Source organism: Arvicanthis niloticus, chromosome 9 (assembly GCF_011762505.2).
Source record: "Arvicanthis niloticus isolate mArvNil1 chromosome 9, mArvNil1.pat.X, whole genome shotgun sequence".
NCBI classification, from domain to species: Eukaryota; Metazoa; Chordata; class Mammalia; order Rodentia; family Muridae; genus Arvicanthis; species Arvicanthis niloticus.
In genome coordinates, this window is record NC_047666.1 from 57,160,200 (window position 1) to 57,187,630 (window position 27,431).

General features: G+C 47.1%; 2 protein-coding genes across 14 annotated transcripts in view; both read left to right on the top strand.

Annotated features, from left to right (window-relative positions):
• Positions 1 to 1,074, top strand: part of Dcp1b (decapping mRNA 1B) — a 38,628-nt gene extending 37,554 nt beyond the window's left edge. For all 8 annotated transcript variants that reach the window (XM_076940419.1, XM_076940418.1, XM_076940421.1 and 5 more), the window contains one exon: positions 865 to 1,074. In XM_076940419.1, the coding sequence (XP_076796534.1) occupies positions 865 to 945 (81 nt within the window). In that variant the 3' untranslated portion in view covers positions 946 to 1,074. The remainder of the gene's footprint in view (positions 1 to 864) is intronic.
• Positions 1,075 to 13,150: 12,076 nt separating this feature from the next.
• The window catches only part of Cacna2d4 (calcium voltage-gated channel auxiliary subunit alpha2delta 4), a 116,309-nt gene continuing 102,028 nt past the window's right edge, over positions 13,151 to 27,431 (top strand). For 4 of the 6 annotated variants that reach the window (XM_034511953.2, XM_076940424.1, XM_076940426.1 and 1 more), the window contains exons 1-6: positions 13,155 to 13,482; positions 15,528 to 15,609; positions 17,287 to 17,403; positions 17,725 to 17,784; positions 19,303 to 19,465; positions 20,337 to 20,468. In XM_034511953.2, coding sequence (XP_034367844.1) covers positions 13,319 to 13,482; positions 15,528 to 15,609; positions 17,287 to 17,403; positions 17,725 to 17,784; positions 19,303 to 19,465; positions 20,337 to 20,468 — 718 coding nt within the window. In that variant the 5' untranslated portion in view covers positions 13,155 to 13,318. Of the gene's footprint in view, positions 13,483 to 15,527; positions 15,610 to 17,002; positions 17,189 to 17,286; positions 17,404 to 17,724; positions 17,785 to 19,302; positions 19,466 to 20,336; positions 20,469 to 27,431 lie in introns of those variants that run through there. The other 2 variants (XM_034511952.2, XM_076940425.1) reach the window with 2 other exon arrangements.

A 27,431-nucleotide genomic window follows, 5' to 3' on the forward strand; every position in this document is an offset into this window, starting at 1 on the left:
GGTCACATTACCCAGGGCTGTATGTTGTGACTTAGCCATTCAGTCCTGTGCCCTCTTGTCTCTGTGTGCATTTCACACTTCTCTGTGGTGTCGGTTTGGTATTCCTGATATACTGCTAAAAGTGACACAGGGCATCTTTGTAGGATAGGCAGGAATAATCACTTTGTTCATAGTTTGAGCATGCCACTGACTGTGGTATGGAGAGGGAATAAATCAGAGAGGGTAAAACGGCTGACTGCAGAAACTTCATTGCATCTGAGTAGGAGGGGAAAGCCTCTAGCACTCATCAAGAACACCCCTGCTTAGACCCAGAGTTCCCTTCCCTCCTTACTCAGACAGAAGAGCTCAGAGACTCCTATTCTATAAAGACTGTTGTTCATTTGCAGGCCAGAGACTTCCCACAGGGCTTGGGAAGAACCATGCTGGCTTTGGGAAAGTACCAGTGAGCCACACTGTAGGTAAACTCCCAGTGAGTGCCTGAAGCAGTAGTGCACGGACACTCCCAGCAGCCCGGAGGGGGTTTAGGAAGGACCATCCAACTCACCAGCTCATACTCTGTGGCCGAGACACCGTGGTTCATTCCTCCTGGCCTATCCTGCACACAGCTCAGCTGTATTCCGTGTGGCAGGGCTGCTGGCTGTGCTGGGTATTCTGAGCACATGGCCTTCACATATGGACAGTGAAATCGGGCAGCTCTGCCCCAGCCTAGCCTCCAGCCCCTTTACATCCACAGACACAGGCCAGCCTGCCCTGTCAGCACAAACAGCAGAGGTGGGTAAGGCCAGCTCAGCTCCAGGCGGGCAGGAAGTCTTGGTATTTGCTACTCAAGTAATGGTCCCTGGGCCTGTTGGCTTTGTTTTCCAGAATGATGACAACTTCTTAAGCATAATCTATGAAGCCTATCTCTTCAGTGTGACTCAAGCAGCCATGAGGAAAGCCTCGTAACCAGCTACATGAAAGCAAAGACTGAGAATTGATTTTCCAGGTTCTTCATGTGAACTGGTGTGACCAAACACATTTATGCCTTTTTAACAAAGTATAGTGATTCAGAGTAAAATGTTTTGTACTATCTGATGTCTGGGGGTTTTGTTCCATAGTTTTGACAAATCACACCCTCCTGTTTCCTTGGTACTACAAATTGAGTAGGTAGATGGTTTCGGCCAGGTCATATAAGATTATATTTTTCTTCCATTTATGAAGCCATATTAAGAAGAGTTGTGTTCTTCATGGGGAGGGATGATCTCAGAGCTGTTTATTAATAAAATAGCTCAGGGTAGAGAACACAATTTCCTACTGTCCGGCTCTCTGTGGCGTGGTGCTTGATAACCACCAGGGGGCAATATTATCCCACAAATCACCTACTAAAGCTTTCATGTGGTTTTGGAAGCAATGGGGACCTTTCTTTACCAAAGTCAGCCTTTTATTTGTAAAGCTCCATTCGGCATGTTTGACCTGAGCCTTTGGGGGAAAAATCTTTCTGAAGATATTTCTAGCCAGGTCTAGTAGGTAATCGTTCCAGGCAGCCCAGGCTTGAATAACACTCCATTTCTCAATTTAAGTTGGGGCCCAAACAGCCAGCCCTGGCTTTCAGACAGACAGTTAGAAAATGGCATGGGAACAGGTAGTGGCTGTTCAGGGGCAGAAGGTCAGAGATTCTCCAAGCTCTGTAGAGCTCACTGCTGTGTCCTGTGCAGAGAGATAAGAAGCGTGATCCTAAAGAGAGACAGCAGAGCCGTCTTGCATCCCCAACAGTACGTGTGGGAATCAGCCCTGCTGAGTGTTCACAATGAATAAAGCTTTGTGCTTTTACTGTCCTAGTTATTCCTGGATCATAAAAAGATCTTTGGAAGGGAGAGAGGAAGCAACATGGCAGAAGAACTGTGGCTCTCTAGCAGTCCTGGGTAGCGATTTCTATCGAAAGGTTAGATATCAGGTAACAATTATAGTTGGTTGGGCATCTTGTGTATTGAGCATTTCCAAATAATTAAATCCATTGGACAATCTTTAAAAAAAAAAAAAAAAAAAGAAGAAGAAGAAGAAGAAGAAGAAAAAGATCTTCGGGTTAGTGCTTTATAGTCGAATCTTATTCTTTGTATGGAGAATTAAAAATGGAGGCTGGGGGTTGGGGTGCAGGTTTCCTCACAGCTTCTGATCTGGACCAGGAAGCTTCTGACCTTTGTTTCTCCCTCCTAGCAGCAGCATGGGGCTGCTGGGACACCACCCTTCAAAGGGTGTGCTTTCCCCCAAGGAGGAAAGCTGGCTGAAGAGGGCTTGGCCTCTGCTCATCCTCAAAGCACACTGTGCTTGGCTGTGTCGCCTCGGGAAGGGGGGGGGGGTGTCCCCACAGCATCCAGCACTGTGTGAACTCATCCAAATCTCTCAAATGCTAGACAGTAAGTGTACACATACAATAATATATACTATATATTAAATATAGTCTTATAAGAAGAATAGGGCAAGAGATATCCTGGGTCCTGTGGTCCTGAACCAGGGAAGAGTGTCACTTTCCAATGTATGCACTAGAACTGGAGCAATATTAGGCTGGGGTGTACCTCCATGACCGAGCACTTGCCTTACACACAGGCTCTTGGTTCAATCCCTAGAACTTAAAAAAAAAAAATTATTTGGCCAATGGCCAATCTTTAAAAATAATCTGTGAGGGCTGGGAATGTGATTTGGTGATAAAAAATAAAAAGTAAAATAATGGAAAAAAATTTAAAACTCTAAACTTGCATGCTTAAAGTTCCTTCCGTGGCTAGGAAAAGATAAATTTCATTCTAACATTTCTAATATATTTGAGGGAATGAATGGCTTCATTTCATAAAAGTTTCCCTTCACATGAATAAGTAAAACAGCCACCCTGGCCGCCCAAAAGAGCAAGCCAGGACCACAAGGTCAGAGGACACAGCCTTTTCAGGCCAATGCAACAGTGATCTGTTGTGACAAAACAGCACGTTCCTCATCATCCACTGTAGTGAGTCATCTTAAAGGCAATGGCAGATTCATTTAGATCAAATATGGCCACCTGCAGGACAGTCAGGGTGGATGGCCACCTGCAGGACAGTCAGGGTGGATGGCCACCTGCAGGACAGTCAGGGTGGATGGCCACCTGCAGGACAGTCAGGGTGGATGGCCACCTGCAGGACAGTCAGGGTGGATGGCCACCTGCAGGACAGTCAGGGTGGATGGCCACCTGCAGGACAGTCAGAGTGCTGTGTACCGCCTCACCTCAGCAGGTGCTTCTCCTGAGGACACAGGAAGAAACAGATCAGAGGGGTTTTCTATACCCACATGACAGAACTTTCTATGTTAATTAACACTTCATCTTCCCATGCTCCTCACCTCAAATTCAGGATGTCAGCCCTCACTTCAGGGTCTCTGCCCCAGCAGCAGTTTTAATCTCCTTGAATTTAGGAGCCTGGGTGTGTGTGTGTGTGTGTGTGTGTGTGTGTGTGTGTGTGTGTGTGTAGACTGTGGCTAAAGGCAGCTCCATCGAGTCAATGAGTGTCACCTTGCAGAGCCAAGGGAGTAGAAGGTGGAGCCTGGTGTGTGTGTGTGTGTGTGTGTGTGTGTGTGTGTGTGTGTGTGTGTAGACTGTGGCTAAAGGCAGCTCCATCGAGTCAATGAGTGTCACCTTGCAGAGCCAAGGGAGTAGAAAGTGGAGCCTGGTGTGTGTGTGTGTGTGTGTGTGTGTGTGTGTGTGTGTGTGTGTAGACTATGACTAAAGGCAGCTCCATCCAGTCAATGAGTGTCACCTTGCAGAGCCAAGGGAGTAGAAGGTGGAGCATGAGTGGAAGAAGTAGAAGCAAGCAAGAGCCAGAGAATAGAGCAAAAGGCTACAACAAAATACCAGCCATTCACTCACAGCTATAGGTACCTGCAGGCACCCACACAAGCCTTCCTATCATGGAAGAGAAGAAGCTCATGGGCCCCACCCTTTGCCTCCAAATTAACAGCTGTAATTGGTAGGCTTTGGGAGAGAAGAATTGGTTGTCTTTAGATGTGTACCCATTGCTGAGACCACCAGATTCCAACGGGTAGCTCCAAATCCACGTGCACACAAATGACCCTGTGATATCCATGAGTCACAAAACAGTGAATAGACAGGAACATGGGTTTGTGTGGAAGAGGGTTGACAGGGATGAAAGGAGGGTAAGGTAAGAATGGCTGGTGTCCGTTGCATACACATGTGAATTTATCTAAAAGCAAATGTAATTCATAAAAAGAGAAATCCTAATACATACAGTATAGAAAACTTAACCATTAAAAAGAGAGGCAGGCCCAGGGCAAAGCTGCCCCAGGCTGAAGAAGCTCCCTGAGGGCACACATTGTTGGTGGTGTTCTGCTTTCATGCACTAGGACAACGCTTCTTGACAAGTTAGAAGACAGCATGCTTCTCCAACACAGCAAACCCCAGCCCTGAATACCTTAGCCATCCTATTCTCTCTGTTTCTGTTAAAGAGAAACCATGGGCTTTGTACGTTGGGTTGTTTTCCTGGGCCCCCTGAGTGGTTCTCAGGATGGGAAGGGTCCATAGTAAACAGGCACCCAGACCCAGTCTTTGTCGCCTTCAGCCATCAGCCAGCTCAGGGGCACATAAGACAAGCCTGACTGTAGTGCTGGAGTGACACAGAGGACTGAGGTCTCCAGGTCATGTGACCAAACCCACTGCCCACTCACTTGCAGCAAAGAAGTCTCCCACACACCACCACCAGCAGCAGCATCCCAAATAATGTCTGTTTCATCTAGACATGGCCTCTTTCCCTGTTTTCAGAGGATTCAGCTTGCTTCCCAGCTTTGGAGTACTGAGTCATCCTTAAGGTTAATTTATCATCTGCAGCCTGCCGGCTGTAGCCATGCTTTGTCATGTGAAGTTGGCTGCCTGCACATATTGGTGAGCTTCCCTGGTGTAACTTGCAGATTGCGAATGCTTGGCACCCTTACAATTAGGGAGCGAGAGTGGCGGTTACAGATTCTTGGTATGTTTAACCCAACCTTGCTTATCCAGACAGATCTGCACCAAATTTAGTTCTGAATAATGTCTTCCAACAGCTTAGGGCTCCATGAAAAGTACACAAATAAAAACCGTGTGTGCAGACTGTGGTCTTAAAACACCAGCGGGGAAAGGAAAAGCAAATTGCCGTTGGTAATGAATGGTCTCCAAGGGCCAGGCAGACAGCACAGGGGGAGAAGGGCTCTGAGCCAGCTCCTAATGAAGCTTAGGCTGCGTCCAGAGCTTCTGCAGATAGAAGTGTGCAGAATTCAAAGCCTGGCAAGTTGACTAGAGCCACGGCAGAATGGAAGTAAAGGGTGTTCTAAGTAGGCAGGAGAAGGAGTTGTGAGCCAGTGCCGACAGTTTCCCCAGAAGTGCGAGGACCAAGGGGAGAGCCCAAAATACTTGTGGCAAGGCCACGATGAGCCTCCCAGCCATGTAGGGAGAGTCAGGACTTAACTGGAACCCAGCTTTACAGACACTGGGCAACACAAGTCCGAGCATTCTCTGTGACATGTCCAGAGGCTGTGCAAATTTACTCAACAGGTCCAACTCCTGTCAGAGATCTGTCCTTACCCCCACCATCTGTCTGGTATACATAGCATACATAGCACAGTGGCACCTATGTCATTCCAGGGCTTGAGACCAAGATGGCAGACCCAAGACCTAGGCTGTCATGAGTTCCTCGTCCCCAGGGATGCTGTGCCAAGAGCTGTGTTGAGTAAGAATGACCTGGATTCCTCCTGCCTCCCACCTCATAAGTACTGGGATGAGTGTCTGGGGTTTTCCATGAGCCTAGAGTTGACACAGATTACAGGCAACAGCAGTCCTGGTCACAGCAGCTCTGGAGAATGTGCCTCACTCAGTCTCAGAGGGGAGGCATGGTCCAGGTCTTCTTTATCACTACCCAGAGTCCTCTCTTAAATGGCTCATGTGACAGTTTTGTATTTTCTGCCAATGATGCCTTTCCAGGCTCCTGGGTTCCTTCAGTTTATTCCCAACTGTGTACTTCCGGTGTTTCCAGGGACAGAGAAGGGAGCTTCATACAATCTCCATAATAGTGAACCCTAAAAGGATAAGGGGCTGTATTCTGGAGCAAGCCTCCTCATGTTTAGGGCGATGCCCCATCAGATACTGCAGACTGATCTATGTCAGACAGCCATATTAGCTGAGAGGCAGCCATTCCTGGCTTTGGAATCTTAGGTGCTTCCCATTCTCCTCACTGCCTTTCTCAATCTTCCAGCTTGCTCAGAACAGGTCAGAGTGATGTACCTGTGTGGCCTCAGATATTCAGGAAACACGTCTGCCTTTTAATCCACTGGGAATGGACTCTGTTTCCCAACATCCTTACCACACAGAGTTTGGAGCCACTCCATTTGCCTGTGGCATCAGTATGCATCTGGCCTCTGCACAGGTTGCGTGTGGTAATGAACACACCTCACAGGCCAGGATGGAAGGAAGTGAATTCTAAAACTATCACCGGGGTAATCATTATTGAACCTGAGCTATTATAAGGAACATGAAGCAAATAGGAAGCTGGGCAAGAGGAGGTAAGACCTGGGCAGCCCCTGAAGAATGTGAAGGAGCTGGTCCAAGGGGCAGAGGTTGCTATTCAAGGCAAAAACGGGAAGGCGGGGAACAATCAGGGCATTTGATGTGGGCAGGAAACAATACAAACGTGTGTGTTAGAACTTAGGAGGTGTGACTGAAGAAAACAGTCTGGACTCAGAGATAGTGAGGTCATGTGTGGACTCCAGGAGAAAGGGATGCTCAGATCTTCATCTTCCCTCTACTCCCTCACACCTGAGGAGAGGGAAAGTACCAGAGAGGACAAGCAGCTATGGCAGTGTGACCTTCGTCTCTGTGAGTATGCATCCAAGTAAGTCAGCATCATGGGAGGCAGTGGAGAGTTGTAGTGCTTCATGGTTTACTTGGTGACCATATCTGTTAGCTCCATTGCTTTGAGCCTGCAGGAAGGCTCAAAGCTCACATCATGGTGTCTGCATGTGGTAGAGGAAGATGCTACGGGGTAGAGACACACAGGAAAGACCCAGGGACAGCAATATCCCCTTGAAAGACACACCCCAATAAACCTAACTTCCTCCAACTATGCCCCTCCTAAAGGGTCCCTCATCTTCCATTAGCATGAAGAGAGTGGAGCACTACCTTTAATGATGGCCTTTCAGAGACCTTATCTAAATGCATAGCGACAGTAGAGACCCCACTGGAAGGCTAGGGCCATGGCAGTAGCAAATAGGAAAGGATGGTGGTAGTTGGGTGTTGTTCTTGTTTACTTGTTTGTTTACAAAGGCTCAAGTTTTGAAGACTTAGGATACAAAACTGTTGAGGTTTCGTTCTAGATCACCGGTGGATATCAAGGGAGTAGTTATGGACACTCACCAGGTGCCCTGCCTTGATGACTAAGTTCATGGTAATGAGCCAAAATGAAGAAATGCTGGCTAGAGCTGGCAAACAGCAACAGACACCCAAATCAGGCGCTGTTCTCGGACCTCATTAGGCCATCTGGCTATCACTGAAGCCTTCCGGGTGTGTTGCCTGTCATCGTACAGCCGAGGAACCTGAAATCCAGAGTTGATGTCTCTTCCTCAATACACCACTTTCCTCCACCTCTGTAGAGGCAGACATGTTTTTCCCATGGTGCCAGTTGTCCTGGATTGAAACAGGAGGCAGAGGCTAGACTGAACTTGAGTAAGTGGAGTGTTTCCAAGACCAAAAGCCTCCCCAGAGCTAATGATGGCAGAATAGGCTGGGTCACAGGAGCAAGGGGTCTGGATTCTCAGGCCCAGGCAGACAACCTCCCAAGATGTAGTCCTGACATTCTGTGAGCGCATGTCTGCTATGTACTGGGGACCCTGTGATGGTCCCACTACGCAGTAAGCTTTTTCTGGAAGTCCCCTGCTTCTCAGATGGGGGCCTCTGCATTTCTTGGTTTCCCAGCAGGCATTGCTAACAAGCCCTGTAGCCCCTCTACCTGCCCCAGCTATCACGTCCTCCATTATTCTTTTGTTTAGGAAAGGAGGACTCTGGGAGATGAGGACATCTCTACCCACACCTGCCTCTGCCTTGATGCCAGTAAGGTCTTGCTCTGTGCATATGAGCAGCCAGGCACAAACAGGCAGCTTCTTGCGGAGGGGACATGAAGGCCACAAGATGTGTAGTCCGCCCATTTTTGCTGATGAACAGCTTCCTGACCTTAACTACACACACACACACACACACACACACACACACACACACACGAATGTGTCTCAAAACTTCAGTTTCTCTATTTGAAGAACTAGGTAGAGGATTTGATAAGACATCTGTCTCTACAGTTTGAGACTCCAAGAGACATGAACTTGGCAGTCCAATAACTCATAGATGCTGACATTAGACAACTGGTGGCCCAGAAAGATAGTAGGGCCCTGGCTTAGGAACCATGTGGAACCTCCAGCTAGCTCAGCACCCTACTCTGATGAGGAGAGGAATGACTTGCCCATAGGTCCTACAAGTTAAGAATGCTGAAGAACGAAATGTTTCCACTTGAGTACCATCTTGCAGTCTACCATCCTAACAGAGATGCTTCTAAATGCCAATTGTTTAGGTAATGACACTAGATATAACCTTGGACTGTCCTTGGGGAACAAGGACAAATGGTCACTGTGTGCACCACCATAGACACCCAGCAACGCATTCAGCACTAGGGACTGTGTCATTCAGCCATGAAATTGACACCAGCCTTAGAACAACTGCCTGGAAGAAACCAGGCTGCAGACAAGTGGCTCACCTCAGACAGGGAGCTTGACTTCCAGCCAGACTGTCTCTGCTTTACTGTGATGAAAGTCAGGTGGTACAAATTCTAGGGGACACTTCTCTCTGCTGAAGGAAACTTGAACCACATGTGATATTTTCCAGTCTCCATGTGTAGCTCTCTAGACCTATCTTATATCTTTGGTTCAGATATAAGGTTAGAGAGGTCACTGCCAACAGGAGAGTGGGAAATGGCCATGACCCTCTCTCCACAGCCACCCAGAGGCAGCCTCCCTAGACCAGGAAAGGGTCTCCTGGGAGTTCAGTGGATGGCCTTGCAGTCCCATCCAGCTCGGCCATCCACTGGATCTGAGAACTAAGCCTCCCTTGGAAAGCCTAGCGTGGGTCCTCCATAAACAGGCTGTGTGGGGGCGGTTCTAAGCTAGCCTCGCTCGTACATCTGCACATGGGAGCAGCTGAACAGTGCCTGCCCACTTCTCTTGATGCCTTTCGTGTTCGGCTTGGTACAACTGTACAACCTTGGGCCTAGGTGCTGGGTAGGATGTTGAGTGTAAGGAAGAATGTCACAGACACCAGCTCAGTGTGGAGCTGTAAGCTGCCCAAAGAGGCAGCTTTAGGGTGCAGATACAGCCCTTGGTGCGCCTTCAGCCCTCAGCAGCCTCCTTTGGGCTGGACTCTTCCCAGATGCCACACACCTTTCTTCTCCAGCTAAGGGCTCAGGCATTACTCAACCTTTAGAAGTCTTGGTTTATTTATAAAGCTGCTGCTTCTCCTTCCGGCATCTAAACATCCTACAGGCCTTAATTAAGAAAGTGAGCCTACAAGGAGAGAAGGAGAAATTTGGGGATTCTTTAAAGAGCCAGTTCTTGCCCCTGGGCCCCTTTTCTAGCATTTTCTTTGAGTTTCTCAACTTCTCCAGAACACAAATAGACAAAGGTGATGATACCACACATTCAGGCCCATATATACAAGCACGTGAGTGCACACGCGCGTGCACGCATGGTAAGCACACACACCACATGCGCATGCATAAGCACACACAGGCGCGCACACACACACACACACACACACACACACACACACACACACTTCTTCAGGCTGTTTCCAGCGTCCTTCACAAAAGCCTTTACTACCTTTGTTCTATATATTCCTAGCTTTATCACTGGTGGATTGGCACCTACCAGCTCTTCCTAATGGATGCACAGTCAGAGGAAAGCAGTGATCTTGTTTGTCATCTTGCATGACCCTTCCCCTCCTCTAAAAATTCCACTTCCAAACACCCTACACACTCCAGCCGCCGTTATTCTCTTGCTGTAGAGAAGTGACCCTTCACTTTTCCTACCATGAGAATGGGATGGGTGTGCAGAGAAGGGTTACTACCAAGGAGGGCAATCCAGGATCTGTTGGCACACTGCCTCTCTTTCTGGGGCTTTTCTAGAAGATCTTGTAGGAAAAGCTTGACCAGCGTATGTCCCTAGTTTCCCGTGGGCAATTTGCTCTTCCATGTTGGTTGTCACTCTTCATAAATTCTCACAAGTCAGTTGTTGGCTAGGACAGTTTTCTTCCTATCTATTGTTCACTGTCACCCTCCCCTCTTAATAGTGTTTCTTGTACACATGCTCATATTGTTCGTGAAATGTTATCATTTTTCTATTAATGGTTTTTGCATTGTGAGAAATAGTCCCCTATTTTTCTTCATTTCTGTCAATGCTATTGTGTTATGAACTTGATTTTGTTTTTCCCACCAAATGCTACATCACTACTTTCAGTCCCTGTTGCCATGCATGTATCTGATCAACCATTCCTTGCCACTCTGTTCTATGGCAGGCAGCTGTCCTTCCCCATCCTGCCTCTATCCCAGCAGACCCTAGATTTTCTGGAATTGTGGCTACATTCTTTTGGGGAGTGGCTCCAGCCCCACCCAGGAGGAAGCTGTGACTTCTTTAACTTAGTCACCGTGTCCTATTCCTTGGCTACCTCCAGCATGGGTGGAGAAATGCTGTCTGCCCAAAGAAAGGTAAATCAAAGTCTGCTGGCAGTACTTTGTTTACCAGACACAAGAGACCTACAGAAAAAGTAGTCACTCTCCTCCATCAAGACGTTGTCATGTGTGCAGTGCCTGGAACAATTTCAACAGCTGGACAATCCAAAAATCTAAGAATGACAGATGACAGTGCAAGAAACTTGGGTCTTTGATGGCATCTTTGACCTGCCATCAAAGATGGCATCTTTCTGAGACCATCTCCCTTTAGCCTTCTGGCGAGATATTATATTTTCCTCATTTCAGTAGCCTTAGCCATGTTGTTTTATTACAACAGAAAAGTAACCAATACATTGTGTATACATATGTCCATGTATAAATGTTTGTATATCTTAATGTGTGCTTACATGTGTTTACATGTAAATGTATGTACCTTTGTGTTTTTACACACATGTGTATCATGTGTGCTTGTGTGCCCACATTTGTGTATGTGTGTGTGCACATATATGTGTGTGTTCATTTGCAATCAGGAGGTAGAAGCAGGGGGATCTGGAGTTTGTAGCCACTGTTGGTCACATAGTGACTTCAGAGCCATCCTAGGATGCATGAGATCTTGTTTCAAAACAACAATAAACCAGGTGGGTGTCACCTGAAAGATGATGGGATTCTGGAATGATGGCTCCAGTCAGAGCACCTCAGACTTCAAATCTCAAATCCCTGATCATCTAGGATAACGACTGCAAATATACCCAAGTTGGAGAAGAAAAAAGATCCTCTAAAGAGGAGGTGGACACAAAGCTGTCGATATGACCAAGAAACTCTTTGCTACTAATGCCTGCTGAGATGGGAAATTCACTTTTCTCCAGTGTAGTGTCACTGCGCATGTCAATCACACTGCAGAGCAGTCCGCATGCCCAGGAGTATTTATGTGGCAAAACATGATCTCTCTCTCTCTCTCTCTCTCTCTCTCTCTCTCTCTCTCTCTCTCTCTCTCTCTCTGTGTGTGTGTGTGTGTGTGTGTGTGTGTGTGTGTATACAATTTTTGTTTTGTCTTGATAACTTCTTGTCAGTGAGCCTTACCTCCCTTTTGCTTTCTGAGGTGAGAGGCAGCCCAGGCCCTCCCCCAGAAACCACCATCCTGCCTCCAGGACCATGAACAGAGACCATCAGCTCTGGTTCACCTGCTGTCAGAGAATCAAAACAAACTGCAGTTGAATGACACTTGACACAAGTGAGGGAGCCAACCAGGGGAAGGGAAGGGCAGCATTGTAGACAGACCCACAGGATGGACAAGGACTTCATGTGATAACCCATGCACAGCTGATTGACAGAAGCTCTTGGTGGGGCCAGACATGGAGTCATGGAGCCAGTGTGCACATTGCTTCCTGCTTCCTGGTGCATGGCACGGCTCTGAGTCAGCAAAGAAAGCAGGTGACATATAGCCATGACTGATGGAGGATGTCTGCTGAAGCTGACAGGGAAGTAAAGAAAGGTGGCCTCCGCAGGGCCAGCACAGACTGAGGTCTGCAGGGTGGAGGGAAGCAAGAGGATTTTGCCTAATGTGGTGGTTGACTAAATGTTTACTGAGGGCGGGATGGTCAAGAAAACCACACATACCCTTGGCAGAGCAATGCAGCCTTGGGAAGAACTGGTTCCAGCATGTATTACTCGTGTGAACTAAGGACACTATGCTAAGTAAGGTGAGACCGTGATAAGAGGATGACAATGACATTTGACTAAAATTTGGCAGTCAAAATCAAAGACAAGAGGTGGGGTGATGGCTTCCCTGAGAGTTGGGGAAGCTCTGTCTAATAGGTTTACCTTGGAGCAGGTCGAAACTCTGGTGCATTGTTTGCTGGGTGGTGTGTGTGCACAGCATGGGAGGGTAGGATCCTAGGTTTCCAAATGCACTGTCAGAATAAAGGGATGTGCACTCCAAGGCAGACCTCCAGGTTGCTAAGGTATTCTCGGTGCTTGCCTGCCTCGATTGGCTAGCCCCAAAGCTTCAGGCCTGAAAACATGAGCCACACCACCTCCTTCCGTCTCTCCCTTTCAGCACCTACAGAGCCTAGCTCCACAAAGTGGGCTGCCCAGGCCCCTCCCAGGGAATGCTCACAGGGCTATGAAGGTCTTTCAGGATCTGAGGCTAGCACAGTTCTGAACAAATTCAGTGACCAGGGTTGGGTATCCTCATCCCCCTCAGTTCAGAGGCTGTTCTGTGGATATCGGTTGGCCTCTTTGGAGCAGAAGGGCATGCTGGCTCAGCTGCTCAGAGCTGGAATCAGGGCAATCCTGCTGAGGTCACCCCACTCCTGCACCAGCCCCTCCTCTGATAACAAGAAGGGATTAGAGGAGAGGCCAACAAGGAGGGATTAAAGGGGGTGCTTGCTCACTGCTCCCCGCCTTGATCACCTTGGGGTGCATTCTATACCAGCTGCAGCTGGAGGCAGCATCTTTTACTTGGGACTGGCCAGCAGGCAGAGCACTTGCATGCCCAGGGATCTGGGTGGAAGCAAATTCACTCACAGCAGGGGCTCTGTCCTCCTCCCCTGCCCCTCCCCCAGTGGAACACTATGGCAAGATGCCCCACATTGTCCTCCAGCCACAACTGGGACCACTGTGGACAATGGACAGCACCATGGACCTTTCTGCGGAAAATGCCAGTCATCCTGTGGCTGCTGCTGCCAGATGCCTCCCTGCCTACTGTGAGAGGCCAGACCACAGTTCCTCCGGAAACGTGAGCCTTGCATTTGATCCTACCCTGAAGACCCTTCTTGAGGCCTCCTCCCTCTGGCCAGCTGCCTTGCTTCTGAGAGAGCCTTTCCTTCCTACCTCCCAGCCTCCTCGTAATCCTTACCAATTTTGGAGTCTGCCTGCCCTTACCTTCTGGCTTTGTGTAGTTGATGTCAGGACTAGATGAGGATGCAAGCATCCAGTAGGGAAGATAGACTACAAGATAGCGTGGGTTTGGGCTGCAGTGGTCCTGGAAATGACCGTCATGCCCCACCCCCAGGACTCAGTGGGTGATCTGTGCTTGAACACCAAGAAGGGGTAAAACAGCTGTCAAAGGTCAGGCGGGCTGGGGCCTCTGGCAGAGCCTTGTCTAGGGACTCAGGATGGGTTCTGTTGGCCTTGATTCTTCCTTACCTTTCTCCTTCAAGGTTTCAATTCTGCACCACATATTAAAACTGGTGTTTGCAAAAAATTCGCACTCAGAATTTACATCTTATACAATCTCCCTGGATGAGTTTTTTTTTTTTTTTTCTTTTCTCAGTCAGGAATATTCCAGACACTAAAGGGAGCCAAGGGTCCTAGACTGAATCTTCACAGTTTATATCTGTGCCTAGCTGACAGGACAGGGGCCTATTCCATGTCTGTGATTTGGGAAGAATGGGATTCCATGACACTGGGTGTTCCCCGCCCCCCCACCCTTGCTCGGCTCAGCACTGTTCCAATGATGGCTTTCAGCCTGGGTGATCTCTCAGTGAGAGAGGTAACACCATTCTTCAAGCACACGGGCCCACAGATGAAAGTGCTGGAATCTGTGCTGCTGAACCAGCCTGGCTTTTGAGACAGCCCCTGAAGCCTTGCACAAGCCGAGCAGTCTTTATCTCAGAAGGCAATTTCCAGGATGGCAGGGGGCCAAGAAAAGATGGCTGGAATCCAGGGTGGCCATCCACACAGAAACCTCCCAACGCCCTGCTGCTGCCTTCCATTCCCAGGAGGACAGGGCTCTACCACACACTCCGCTCCCTGTCTCACCAGGTCCCTTGCAGTTCTTCACTCCTGTCCTGTTGAACCTTTCCACACATCCCTTGGCCACTTGCTCTCCCTACACAGGGCTGCCACAAACCTCCTGGCACCCAATCCTGGATGCTTGAGGTATTCCCCTTTTCTCTAGGTACCCCACATCTTGACTGGAGTACAGAGACTAGCTACCCATAGGCACCTGAGTGATTTCTCTGCCACTTTCAAGAGAACTTTGCCATCTGCATGTCCCTGAAACCACAAGATGGCCCCCTGCCTGCCCTCACAGATCAACCCAAGAAAACCACACACTTTTCTTGCCAAGAGTCCGTTTGCCCTCAGTGTCTCAATCCCACGTATGCCCTAAGCTCCCTCCAGTTTTCCTGTCAGACTCCCATACTCAATGCCTATGCATACTTCTTCCTGAGCATCATGGGAGTTTGTTAAGGTACAGTGTTCTCGTAGCCCCTAAGATTATGGAGTGTACAACCTACCCAATGACATTCAGTGACCTTGTGTCCGAAGGCTCACATTTAACATGACCCAAGCTACACGCATCACCTTCCTCTCTCCCTGATTCACACAGGCTGCCTTCCTTACATTCTCAACTATGGTCAACAAGCCAAAATAGAGGCTTTGAAGTCACTTTCCACTCCTCTAGGCTCTCTACCTAACGAGGCTAATCTCTACCTCACTGTAGATGCTGAAGTCAGATCTTATTTCTTCTACTTCCCAGATCAATAAATTAAGACAGTCCCCCTAGACATACCCACAGCCCAAACCAATGTAGACAATCCCTCATTGATACTCTCTTCCTAGGTGGTTCTAGGTTGTGTCAAGTTGACAAAGCTAATTGTCACAGGAATGCTGGGTGTTGATATGTGTGTCTGTGGATATGGATGTCTGTGGGTTACAAGTGTGTCTATGTGTTTAGATGCCTGCTTTGCATGTATATGATGGTATGGAGCTGTCACCTTTGAGGATCTGACATCTGATCATGATAAGAATGTACACATAGGTTTTCCTGTTGTGCAGAGTGAAGCTATGGGCCGATACCTTCGGTGGGAATCTGTACAACACAGTGACCAGATACTCAGGCTCTCTTCTGCTGCAGAAGGTCAGTGCCCTCTCCCAGGGAGCTCAAACATAGTCAGAGGGCCTCTTCCTAGAGATAGACATCCCAACCTCAGAGCTATAGGAGGCCTGAGAGACCTTGTCTGCTGATCTTCTCATATTCAGATGGGGCCCAGAGAGACTCCACTTACAGGATTAATCAGCATGAACCTGGGGTCAAGAGCATTGTCAGTTCAGATGTGCAGGAAGCCAAGGACAAGATTAGACTTGCAAGAGGTTTATTGGGTGGGTGGTGGAGGTTTGGTGTGGATGCCTGGGAAGAGCCAGAGAAGAGTGCAGCTGATTAGAGCACGGACATGGGGGCTGAGGGGGCAGCAGGCAGCCTGGGAGTGCCAGCTTCAAGCAGCAGGTATCAATTTCCTCTATGCAAGTAGAGCGGTTCCAGTGGCCATGGGAACCAGGCTGAGCCCAGGAAGGCAGCATCCCGTGCTCTCTGACAGGCTGCGCCTATGCCTGGCTCCCAGCAGAAATGGGCCTGACAAAAGGGCAATCCTGCCACACTTGTTCATTCAGTGCCCACGTGCTGGTCCATGGCTGGCCTTAGCTCAGCTAGCTCATGAGCTGGCATCTTTTCCCAGTATCCGACCCCTGAACATGTTCACAAGGGCTTGGCTTCTGCTACACCATCACCTAAGAGAGTATGGCATGCTTTAATTGAAATTAACCACAATCCCAATCTTCTCCATCTTGCAAGTGACGGAATCCATAGGTTTTATGCCAGCCTTGAGCAAACAGATACCCTCCTTCATCCCCTTTGTACTGCAGACAGCAGGAGGAGCCAGGGTGGACCCTGGGGTCTCCCGCAGGACTAAGACTCCAGAAGCCCTCATGACACCCCACTCTGTTGTAAACCCTGCAGCCCTAGGTGAGGAAGAGGAGGAGAAATTGTATAGTTGTTGGGGGTGAAAGCATTATCAAAAGCTGTAAAGGCATCATGTCTTACAGTTAGCTTGCCTAAGATAGCATGGCCAACAATTTACAGGGCTGAGCAAGAGTCACTGGTGACTTGTTGAGGATTGTCCCTGAGCAGACAGGAATTTGAAGCCAGTTCCTGGGTGCCCCTGGGCTTACCAGCATCACTTCTCCTGGAACCACTGGGCTGGACTCCTTAGTAGGATACACAGATACAGACACACACAGACACAGACACACACAGACACACAGAGACACACAGAGACACACACAGACACACACAGACACACACACACACACAGACACACACACACACACACACACACACACACACGGTGTACTATTCTTCAGAGCTGAGCAAACATGAATGGACACGGAGGCTGCTTCTTTGTCACCTTTATGGGTGTAACAGCAGGTGCAAGGACAGGAACTGCTGGTATCCCACCTCCTCCCTCTCCCCCCAGTGTCCAGTCTCCCCCAAGCTGCCCAGCTCACTGGCTCTGACTGGTGTCAAGTTTAACCACTGCCAAATGTCACTCAACTCCCACTGAGGATAAAAACTGCCCCGTGTCTGGAGACCTGAACAGAGGACATTTGAAGACAGACAGCGGGAGACTGATGGTCATGGGTATCTGACTGTAGAGGAGATGGTAAGGTTTTAGGACAAAAAAATGATCCTGGCGCATTCAGGTGCCGATACCCTGGTCCCAAGCAAAGATATACTTCTTTCCATCTTTACCCTGCCCAGAAATACAAGGATGCAGAACCCAGTCTGAAGATCAAAGAGGTGGATGGCTTGGAACTGGTGAAGAAGTTCTCGGAGGACATGGAGACAATGCTTCGGAGAAAAGTGGAGGCTGTGCAGGTGACTGATTGTAGATGGTCCTCTCCTGGCTGGGCGGGGTTCACACTGTATTATACTAACAAGGTCACCACAGACATCAGGGGAGGCATGTCATACAAGGAACAAGACACCTCATGTTCCCAGCTAGGCTTTGTAGATATTCAGGGACTAGGTTACCTAAGCACCTTAGAACAACCATGGAGGGTTGATCCTCATGGCTGAAAGGCTGAGAGAAGAAAGCAGAGGGAATGGGGGAGGGAAGAGCAGAGAACTTGGGCTGAGGTGCCTGAGGAGAGAGCCATTGCTGGTGACACTCTCCTCCCTTTGTGCCCCCTCCCTCAGAGCCTGGTGGAGGCCGCTGAGGAAGCTGACCTGAATCATGAGTTCAATGCATCTCTGGTGGTAAGTCCTCTAGGGTGTGGGTACTAGGCTGGCTGGCTCTGCCCCGCCTCCATGGCAGCTGGAGGACCAGCTGTGAGGGGAGCTGAGCAGCAGTCACTCACTCCGTATCCCTGTGCCAGGCTGTGCCCTGGCTTTGTCAGTGAGGCTTTCTCCCCACCTCCTAAGGCTCTCAGAGAAGGTATGGAATAAACATGGGGGGGGGGGGATCAGTGAGCCCTGGGAAGCAAAGGGAAGAGGGACCTCTCAGCAGGGATAGCCCCAGGGAGAGGACTTTCTGTGTGCTGAGAAACAGAGAGAGGGCACAGGAAGAAGAAAGCTCAGGCTGGGCGAGGAGGCAATGAATGCAAGCCCTCTGTGTCCAGGGGACAGTAAGTTGGGATATCACCTGAGAAAGGCCAGGGTCAAGATTTGGTCTGGGATGCTGGGTGTCCTGGTTGCTTTCCATTACTGTGGTAAACACCAGAGTCAAAAGCACCTTGGGGAGGGTCAGGCTTATGTACCATAATCAGCCCGTCACATCGGAATTCCAGGCAAGAATCTGGAGGCAGAAACTGAAGCAGACCGCTGGAGAAAACCCGCTTAGGGTTTTTCCCTTGGTTCACTCAGTTTGCTTTCTTATGTAACCATTCACCATCTGCCCACGGGTGACACTCCTCACAGTGGACTGGGCCTTCCCACATTGATCATTAATCAGAGAAATGCTTCCACAGACTTGCCCCCAAGCCAGTCTGATGGAGGCATGTTTCTCAATTTAGGGTCCCTTTTCCAAGATGGTCCAAACTTGTGTCAAGCTGACAGAAAACTAAGCATCTCTCGGGGTGTGTGAGGGCTGGAGTCAGGGAGGGACATAGCTGGGCCTGAGCTCCCAGAGCTAATACTGACTAGAGGCCAGCAAGAAGGAGCCGGGAGGGCTGTTATGGCCACAGTTCTAGAGGGACTTGAGGCTTGTAGTGTGGAAAGAGTCAGAAGAAATGGATCTGATTATGATCCCTTGGGTCACAGCCTCCTGCCCTGTGGGGAGGAAACAGAACAGGACACAGGCCCACTTGTAGGGCAGGGCCCCAGGGGCTGCTTGAGCCATCTGGCTTTCCAGCACCCTCACCACCTGGAAGGATCCAACAGTGCAGACAAGGTCCTTTGCCTCCCTCTGACTCCTTGAGTCTCCATCTGTCTGTCAGTCTGTCTCTGACTTGTAGTTTTGCTACATGCAATAAACCAAGTGGACAATCAAAGCAATGATTGGGCCAATTTGACTCCACCCAGCCAGTGAACCCTCAGATCCACTTATCTTGATGTGTGTTGAGACCACGTGTCTCCATCCACCAAGGATAGCATAACTGAGCTCCGCAAGCCCATCCCCTACCGCACCCCGCACCTCACTTCCGGTTCCTCCTGACACTTCCTCCCTCAGCCCCCCTCCCTCCTCTCTTCTCTCTCTTACTTTCCCCTTCACTCCCTTCCTCCCCTCCCCTTTATTTCTGGGCTGTCTCTTCTGGACCTGTTCCCCTTTCGCTCCAGTTTAACTACTACAACTCGGTGCTGATCAATGAGAAGGATGACGAGGGAAACTACGTGGAGCTGGGAGCTGAGTTTCTTCTCGAGTCGGATGCGCACTTCAGCAATCTGAGGGTGAATGTCTCCATGAGCAGCGTGCAGCTACCCACCAACGTGTACAACAAAGGTGACTGTCCCCTCGCCACGGGGTCGTCTAAGGGGTAGGATAGGGATCCTAGAGGGTTTTAAACATTTTGTGTCCACTTTCCCAAGAAGCACCACAAGGCGTTGGCTGTCTCTTCAACCTCCTTGATACAATGTGGAAAGAAATTATTTTGCACAGTGTAGAGTATTCTGTTCCCTGTTGCTATGACAGAATGCCTGAAGCTGAGTAATACTGGAGAGGTTTCCCTAGCTCAAGGTCTGGGAGGCTGAGTTTAGCCAGCATGGCACTGCTTTGGTGAGCGTCCCAGCTGCATCCCACTGTGGCAAAGGGTGTCATGGTGGGTGTCTGGATAAGAGGGCCAACCATGCAGGGAAGCAGGAAGTTAGGAGTGGGAAAAGCCAGTCTCTCTCTTCCACAGCAAGGCTTTCAAGAGGACTCACCAGAGTCCATAGAATTGTATGGACTCTGTGTTAGGGCAACACTTACTGTGATCCAACCACCTCTCCCTAAACTCCATCTTTCTCTTATGGCTGTACTGAGCACATACCCTGGGAACACGTGCATGGTACACCCAAACCAGAGCACACACATGTACAGACAAACTCAGCACACGCATGTACAGACAAACCTCATCACATACATGTACAGACAAACCTTAACACACACATGCTACAAACCTCAGCACACACACTATAGACAAACTCAGCACACACATGTACAGACAAACTCAGTGTGTGGACTGGGAGAGAGGAGTTGCTTCTGGTGAGCATGGGCTACAAGTGAGCCAGATGCAGCCCCAAGGGAAGCAGGGAACACGGATGCATGTTTATATGTGTAGCTTGTGATTCTAATTTCACATCCCATGAAGTTCCTTCCATGCTCCCATTTTTAGACCCAGACATTTTAAATGGCGTCTATATGTCTGAAGCCCTGAACCCCGTGTTTGTGGAGAACTTTCAGAGAGACCCTACTCTGACCTGGCAGTATTTTGGCAGTTCAACTGGGTTCTTCAGGATCTATCCAGGTGAGGACACAGAGTGGCACCTCTGGGCTTGTTCTCTGAGAACAAAGAACTGAAGACAGCTCCTAGCACTCAGCCCCCTGTGAATGAAGGGTCCTCATAGACAAGGCTTGTTCGATCCACACTTGCCTCCTAACAACCTACTGTGACGTAGTCACACACACAGTGGGAGCATTATAGTAGTTGTCACCAATGTTGAATGAGCGTCTGTCCTGGGAAAGCATGTGGACAATGCCTGGGAGGATCCTGCAATCCCTCACCTCGAGGGGTGTTCCTAGTTGGAGACCAGAGTGCACTGTCCTCACACTGAGTGGGAAAAGCTCTCTTATTTACACAGAAACAGAGAAGTGGGTGGGGAACAGCTCTCTGGCAATGTGCCATACAATGTGAACTCAGATCCTTAGAACCCTTGAGAAAAACTGGACATGTGCACACTGGTAATCCCAGCACTGCAGGGGTGGAGACAGGGGCATCCTGGGAAGTCACTGGGCACCCACTCTGGTGCAATTGGTGAGCACCACATTCAGTGAAGACTGTGTCTCAAAGAATAAGGTGAGGACAGCAGATGAAAACACACAACACACACTGTTGGTCATTTGCTTCTACAAATGCACACACTGGTGCTAGCCCCCATATACACATATGTACACACACACACACACACACACACACACACGTGTGTGTGTGTGTGTGTGTTTGTGGGTCTTGACTTCTGGTTTCTTGCCACTAGGAGAAATTCACCTCAGTTCACCTCATCTCAGGTATCTATGTCCAGAAAGACTTGTGGTGTTCCCTTTTCTGGAAAGACACTGGAATAGCAAAAAAAAAAAAGGGGGGGGTGGGTGGGGCTCTCTTTAGCTCCAGGCTGGAAAGTTAACTTCTCTCACAGAGTGCAAAGAGCAAGTGTGGCTCCCATCACTGACATGCTCCCTGATGTCTGTCAGACGTTCCCAGTTATCTGTGGGCGTCTGCTTCTGAGCCTGGATTCCTTTGACGCTCCCTGATTTGAGGCCTTGCTACTTGAGGAACTCAGGCTGTCCCCAGAGTAGGATTCCTGTGAGGGACCCTCTTGCTCCATTTTTAATTGGATTGTTTTTCTTCTTATTGAGCCTCAGGGGTTCTCTATATACCCTGACTATTAATTCCCTGTCGGCGTAATGATTTACAAATATTTTCTCCCATTTTGTGAGTTGCCTTTGTAATTTGTTGATATTGTCTTATAGTCTTTTAATGGATAGTACTTAAATTAGCCCATCTTCCTTTTGTTGCCTGTTGCCTTTGGTGTTACAGCCAAGAAATCGTTGCCAGCTCCAGTGTTGTGAGAATTCTCCACTGTGTGTTTTAGGAAGAATTCTGCAGTTGTGAGTCTTATGCTAAAGCTCTTACACATTCTGAGGTGATTCCATATATTGTATTAGCAAGGGTTCTGCTTCTTTCTTTTATGTGTGGCTGCCCAGTTTTCTCAGCATTATTTGTTTAAAGATTGTTGCTTGTTCTCAAGTAGATGTGGCATCCCTGTCAACAATGTTTTGATCTCAATGCAAGGATTTCTTCCTAGAGTCACTCTTTTATTTCATGAGTCTCTGCATGTCCACAACATACTATTTTGATTACTGAAGTCTTATAATAAGGGTTAAGAATCAAAAGATGTGACTCATTTGAGTGTCACTTACATTTGTATTATTGGAATAACACATTTGTCCAAAACAGCTTCTGGGAGGAAAGATGTATCTTGATTCATGGCTTCAGAGGGTCTCAGCCCACTGAGAAAGGACAGTATAACAGAGATCATAGCAGCAGGAGCATGCTATCAAGGCCCCTCACTGTAAGGTAGTAGTCCAGTAGGGAGAAAAAGCATCAGAATCGGGGGCCAGAATGTATGACTTCCTATACCACTGTGTGCCTGCACATATGTATGTGCACTACATGGGTGCAGTGCCCATGGTGGCCAGAAGAGGGCACTGGATGTCTTGGAACCAGAGTTATAGGTTGTTATGGGTGCTAGAAACTGAACCTGGTCCTTAGCAAGAGCAGTAAGCACTCTTAACCACTGAGCCATTTCTCTAGATCCCCAACAGTTTCTATTTTTTTATTGCACAGTTTTTTACTTCCTTTCTGCTGTTTCTGAAAATTGAATCATTTTGGTAACTTCCTCTTCAGGTTGCTCATGGCAACTGATTTTGTTTGCTATGTTGCTGAATTTGTGTATGAGGCTGAACACCTGCCTTCTGGACATCTGCCTTCTGGACTCTGTGGAGCTTCCTGTAAACGTGTGAACATAGAGCATCTTTCCTTTTCCCTTCCACTTTTGCCCTTTTTCTTTTTCTTGCCTTATTGCTCTGACTAGAACTTCCAGTACAGGTTTAAGCACAACAGTTTAAAGATGAGTCTGTTTTATGACACCTACAAGCAAGTGCTTCCACCCTTATGCTGTAGCTTTTTCCATCCATGGCTTTAGTTATGTTAAAGTGGATTTTCTTCTGCTGAGAGTTTGTTGAACTTTTTTTGTCATGAAAGTGAATTGGATTTTGCCAAATTTGTTTTCTGCTTCCTTTGGGATGATCATGCTGGGTTTGTTTTTGGTTTTGTTTTTTTTCTCCTTCTGTTAATGTGACATTTTATATCAGCCTGTTTTCACAGGCTAGGAAATCCTTGCATTCCAGGAATAATATATTGTTCTTTTACATTGCTATTGGATTTACTTTGCTGGGCTTTATTGGAGTTCTGCATCAATCATTTCTGTTTGGGGGATATTGTCCTCTAGTTTTCTTGTAGCATCTTTCTGTGGCATCGGGGCAATGCTGGCCTCGTGGACTAGGTTAAGAAATAGTAATCTCCTCTTCAGATTTAGAGGAAAATTTGCAGATCAGCATGAAGTTTTTAAGTGTTTGGTACTGTTCACTGGAGGCGATTGGATCTGGACTTCACTTTGTAGGGTGATTTTTGATTTTTGTTTCCATCTCCCTATTAGTTATGCATCAGTTTGGACTATTGTCATGATTTAGTTGTGGCAGCTCTTGTGCTTCTACAGTTTGTTCTTCTCACATTAGGCTGTCCAACTGGTTGACATAGAACTGCACCAGCCTTTCTTTTACTTCCACAGAATTAGAATGACCAACCCATTTTCATTTTTTATTTAGTAGTTTGAGTCTGATTTTAATATTTATTATTATTTATTGTTATTTTATTTATTTATGTTTCAAATGTTATCCCCCTTCCTAGTTTCCCCTCCGCAAACTCCCTATCCCATCCTCCCCCTCTGCTTCTATGAGGGTGCTCCCCCACCCACCCACTCCTGTCTTACTACCCTAGCATCCCCCTATGCTGGGGCATTGAGCCTCCACAGGCCTCCAATCTTGCCAGATAAAGCAATTCTCTGTTACATATGCAGCTGGAGCCATGGGTCCCTCCATGTATACTCTTTGATTGGTAGTTTAGTCCCTGGGGGTTCTGATTAGTTGATATTGTTGTTCTTCCTATGGGGTTGCAATCCCCTTCAGCTCCTTCAGTCCTTCCCCTAACTCCTCCACTGGAGTCCCTAACTCAGTTCAATAGTTATCTCCAAGCATCCACATTTAAATTGGTCAGGCTCTGGCAGAGCCTCTCAAGGGACAGCTATATCTGGCTCCTGTCAGCAAGTACTTCTTGGCATCAGCAATAGTATTTGTGTTTGGTGTCTGCAGATGGGATGGATCCTTAGGTGGCGCAGTCCCTGGATGGCCTTTCCTTCCGTCTCTGTTCCACTCTTTGTCCCTGCATTTCCTTTAGACAGGAGCAATTCTGGGTTAATATTTTGGAGCTGGGTGAGTGGCCCATGCCTAACCACTGGATATGGTCTCTACAGGTTCTATCTCCCCTTTTTGGGGTATTTTGGCTAATGTCATCCCTGTTGGGTTGAGACTGTCTTTTTGTTTTTGTTTTAATGTATTTATTTAATGTTATGTGAGTATACTGTCGCTATTTTCAGACACACCAGAAGAGGGCATCAGATCCCATTACAAATGGTTGTGAGTCACTGTGTGCTTGCTGGGAATTGAACTCAGGACCTCTGGAAGAGTAGTCAATGCTCTTAATTGATGAGCCATTTCTCCAGCTCCCAGTCTGTTTTCTTAATAGCCTTGCCAATTTTATTGATCATGTCAAAATTTTTATTTCACTGTTTTCTTTGTAGTTTTTAAAATTACTTTATTTAATCTCTGTCCTAATTTATTTTCTTCTTATATCTCTGTATTTTGTTTCTTTTGTTTCATACTTCTTTTTTTTAAAAATGAAATTTATTTATTCTAATTAACTCACAAAACATCACACAGGCAGCTTAAGGAAGCCACTCAAACACTTGTCTTGCCCCGCCCCAAACTCCACACATCTCAGTGAACTTCTGTAAAGTCAGAATGGCCATGGTGATGCCGTGGAGCTTCACTTGGGTCTTTGAGCTTTCGTTATTACTTTATTTTATGTTATGTTTATTGGTGTTTTATCTGCATGTTTATGCACCACATACATGCTTGGTGCCTACAGAAGCCAAAAAGAAGGGACTAGAATTACAGATGGTTGTGAGCTGCCATGTGTGACTAGAACTTGGGTCTTCTAAAAGAGTTGTCAGTGTTCCTAATTCCTGAAATCAATTACATTTTTATTCAGGTATCAAACACACACACACACACATACACGTGTGCGCGTACGCACAAACACACACAGCTATTACAGAACTGAAGTTCTTTTAAATTTAAACGCCATGCACTCTCTCATGACTTGTGCACTCTTGCTTCCATTTTGTCCCTTCTCGTCACCTGGCAGCACCCTGTTCCACTCTCTTTCCTAAGTGCTGTGCTCACACATGTGTCTACATACGTGTATATAGACACTGTAGGCTAGGATCCACATCGTTCTGAGTTTGGGTTAGCTCCCTAAATACTACACCTTCCAAGTCCATCCTTTTTTCTGTATCATTTCATTTGTCTCTACAAGTGAATAATATTCCATTTTGTTTATGTGGCATACATCTTTATCCACTCACTGTTGCTGGATAGCTAGCCATTCTAAATAAAGCAGCAATAAGCGTGCATGTGAGCATATCTCCGTGGTAGGACACAGAGTTCTCTGAGTAAATGCCCAGAAGTGGAATAGCAGGGTCTTATGGTAGTTCTGTTTCTGACTTGCTGAGGAATCTCCAAACTGACTTCCGTACTAACTGTATTAACTTTTACTCCCGCCAGCAGTGGATGAAGATCTGTCTTTACTGATATTTGGTGTAGATCTCTTGATGACAGCCATTCTGACTAGAGCAGGTATCCCAAAGTGCTTTTAATTTGCATATCCTTAATGGTGGGGAATGTTCAACACTTTCAGAAATCATTCCTAGCAATTTGTGTTTCATCTCTTAATAACTGTTCGTTTCACCAGGCCACCTATTGAGTGGGAGCACGGAAGAGCTTTTTATCATCTAGTGTCTATTATTATTTCCCTTTTCAGTGTCTTAATGTTTTTGTAGTAGAGGCCTTTCATATGTTTGATTAGGTTTATTTTTAGATACTTAATTTTTGGAGCTATTATGAATGAAATAGTCTTCCTAATTTCTTCACTGAGAATTCATTGTTGATATGTATGAAAGTTACAGAGTGTTTTTTTTAAATAGTGATTGTGCCCTGCAACTTTGATGTAAATATTTATTAGCTCTAGATCCAGTAGATTTTATAGTCTATCAAGTATAAAATCATGTCTACAAGTAAGGACAGTTTGACTTCTTCATTTCCTAATTTTATCCCCTTACGCCTTTGTCTTGTCTAATTGCTATTAATAACACTTAACGCGCTGTACTGAATAAGAGAGGGGAGAGTGGGCATCCTTGTCTGAATATTGATTTTAGAGGGAATGCTCTCAGTTAATATCTGTTTAATAGAATGTTGGCACGGGTTTGTTTTAAATCACCTTTATTATTTGCAAGTATGATCCATTCATTCCCAGCGTCTCCAGGAATTTTATCATGAGCACATTTTGGGCTTAGTCAAATAACTTTGTGACATCAGTTGAGATGATTTTATGGAAGTTTGCTTATCTGGTGCAATTTACACGTAATAAACCAACCTCCTCGCATCTCTGGGATGAGGCTCACTTGGTTATGATGTATGAATTAATGTGTTCTTTAATTTGTTGTGCAAGTATTTTGTTAAGAATTTTTGAGCTGGGCGCAATGGAGCACGCCTTTAGTCCCAGCATTTGAGAGGCAGAGGCAGGCAGATCTCTGTGAGTTTGAAGCCAGTCTGATCTACATAGAGGAGTCCAGGACAAATATTTTTGCAGAAAAATTAGTCTACAGTTACCTTTCCTTCTCCCCTTTTGCTTTCCCTGGTTTGGGTACCAGGATAACACTGGGTTTGTCGGATGAGCTTGGTAGTTATCCTTCCCTTTGGAGTTTGTGGGATGAAGTTAGCCTTCCTTGGGCCTTTGATAGGATCCAGCAGTGACCCATCTGGTCCTGAGCTTTTCTTTCAGGAAAGATGTTTAATTACAGTTTTGGTCTCGTTGCTTGTAATGGGAATCTTCTAGTTATTTATATAGTCTAGTTTTAATTTTGGTAGGTCACACGGATTTACAAACTCATCCATCTCTTCTAGGTTTTCATGCTTTGGGGAGTGTAAGTTATGGAAATGTTCTCCAATCACGTTCTGAGTTTTCTTGGAATCTGTTGTGACAATGTTTCCCTTTGATTCTGCTGGTTAGGGTCTTCTTCCTCCTTCTTTTCTGTCAGGTTGGCTAGTGATTTGTCAAGCAGATGTACATTTTCAAAGAACAGATGCTTGGCTTGGTTGGTTTATGTATTCTTTTAGTTATTTCATCTCTAATATTTGTTATTGTTTTAGAATTGGCTTATTGTTCTTTTTTCAAAAGTCTTGAGATGCATCATTAGATTACTTGAGACCTCAGGGCTGAGGGGTGTGTGTGTGTGTGTGTGTGTGTGTGTGTGTG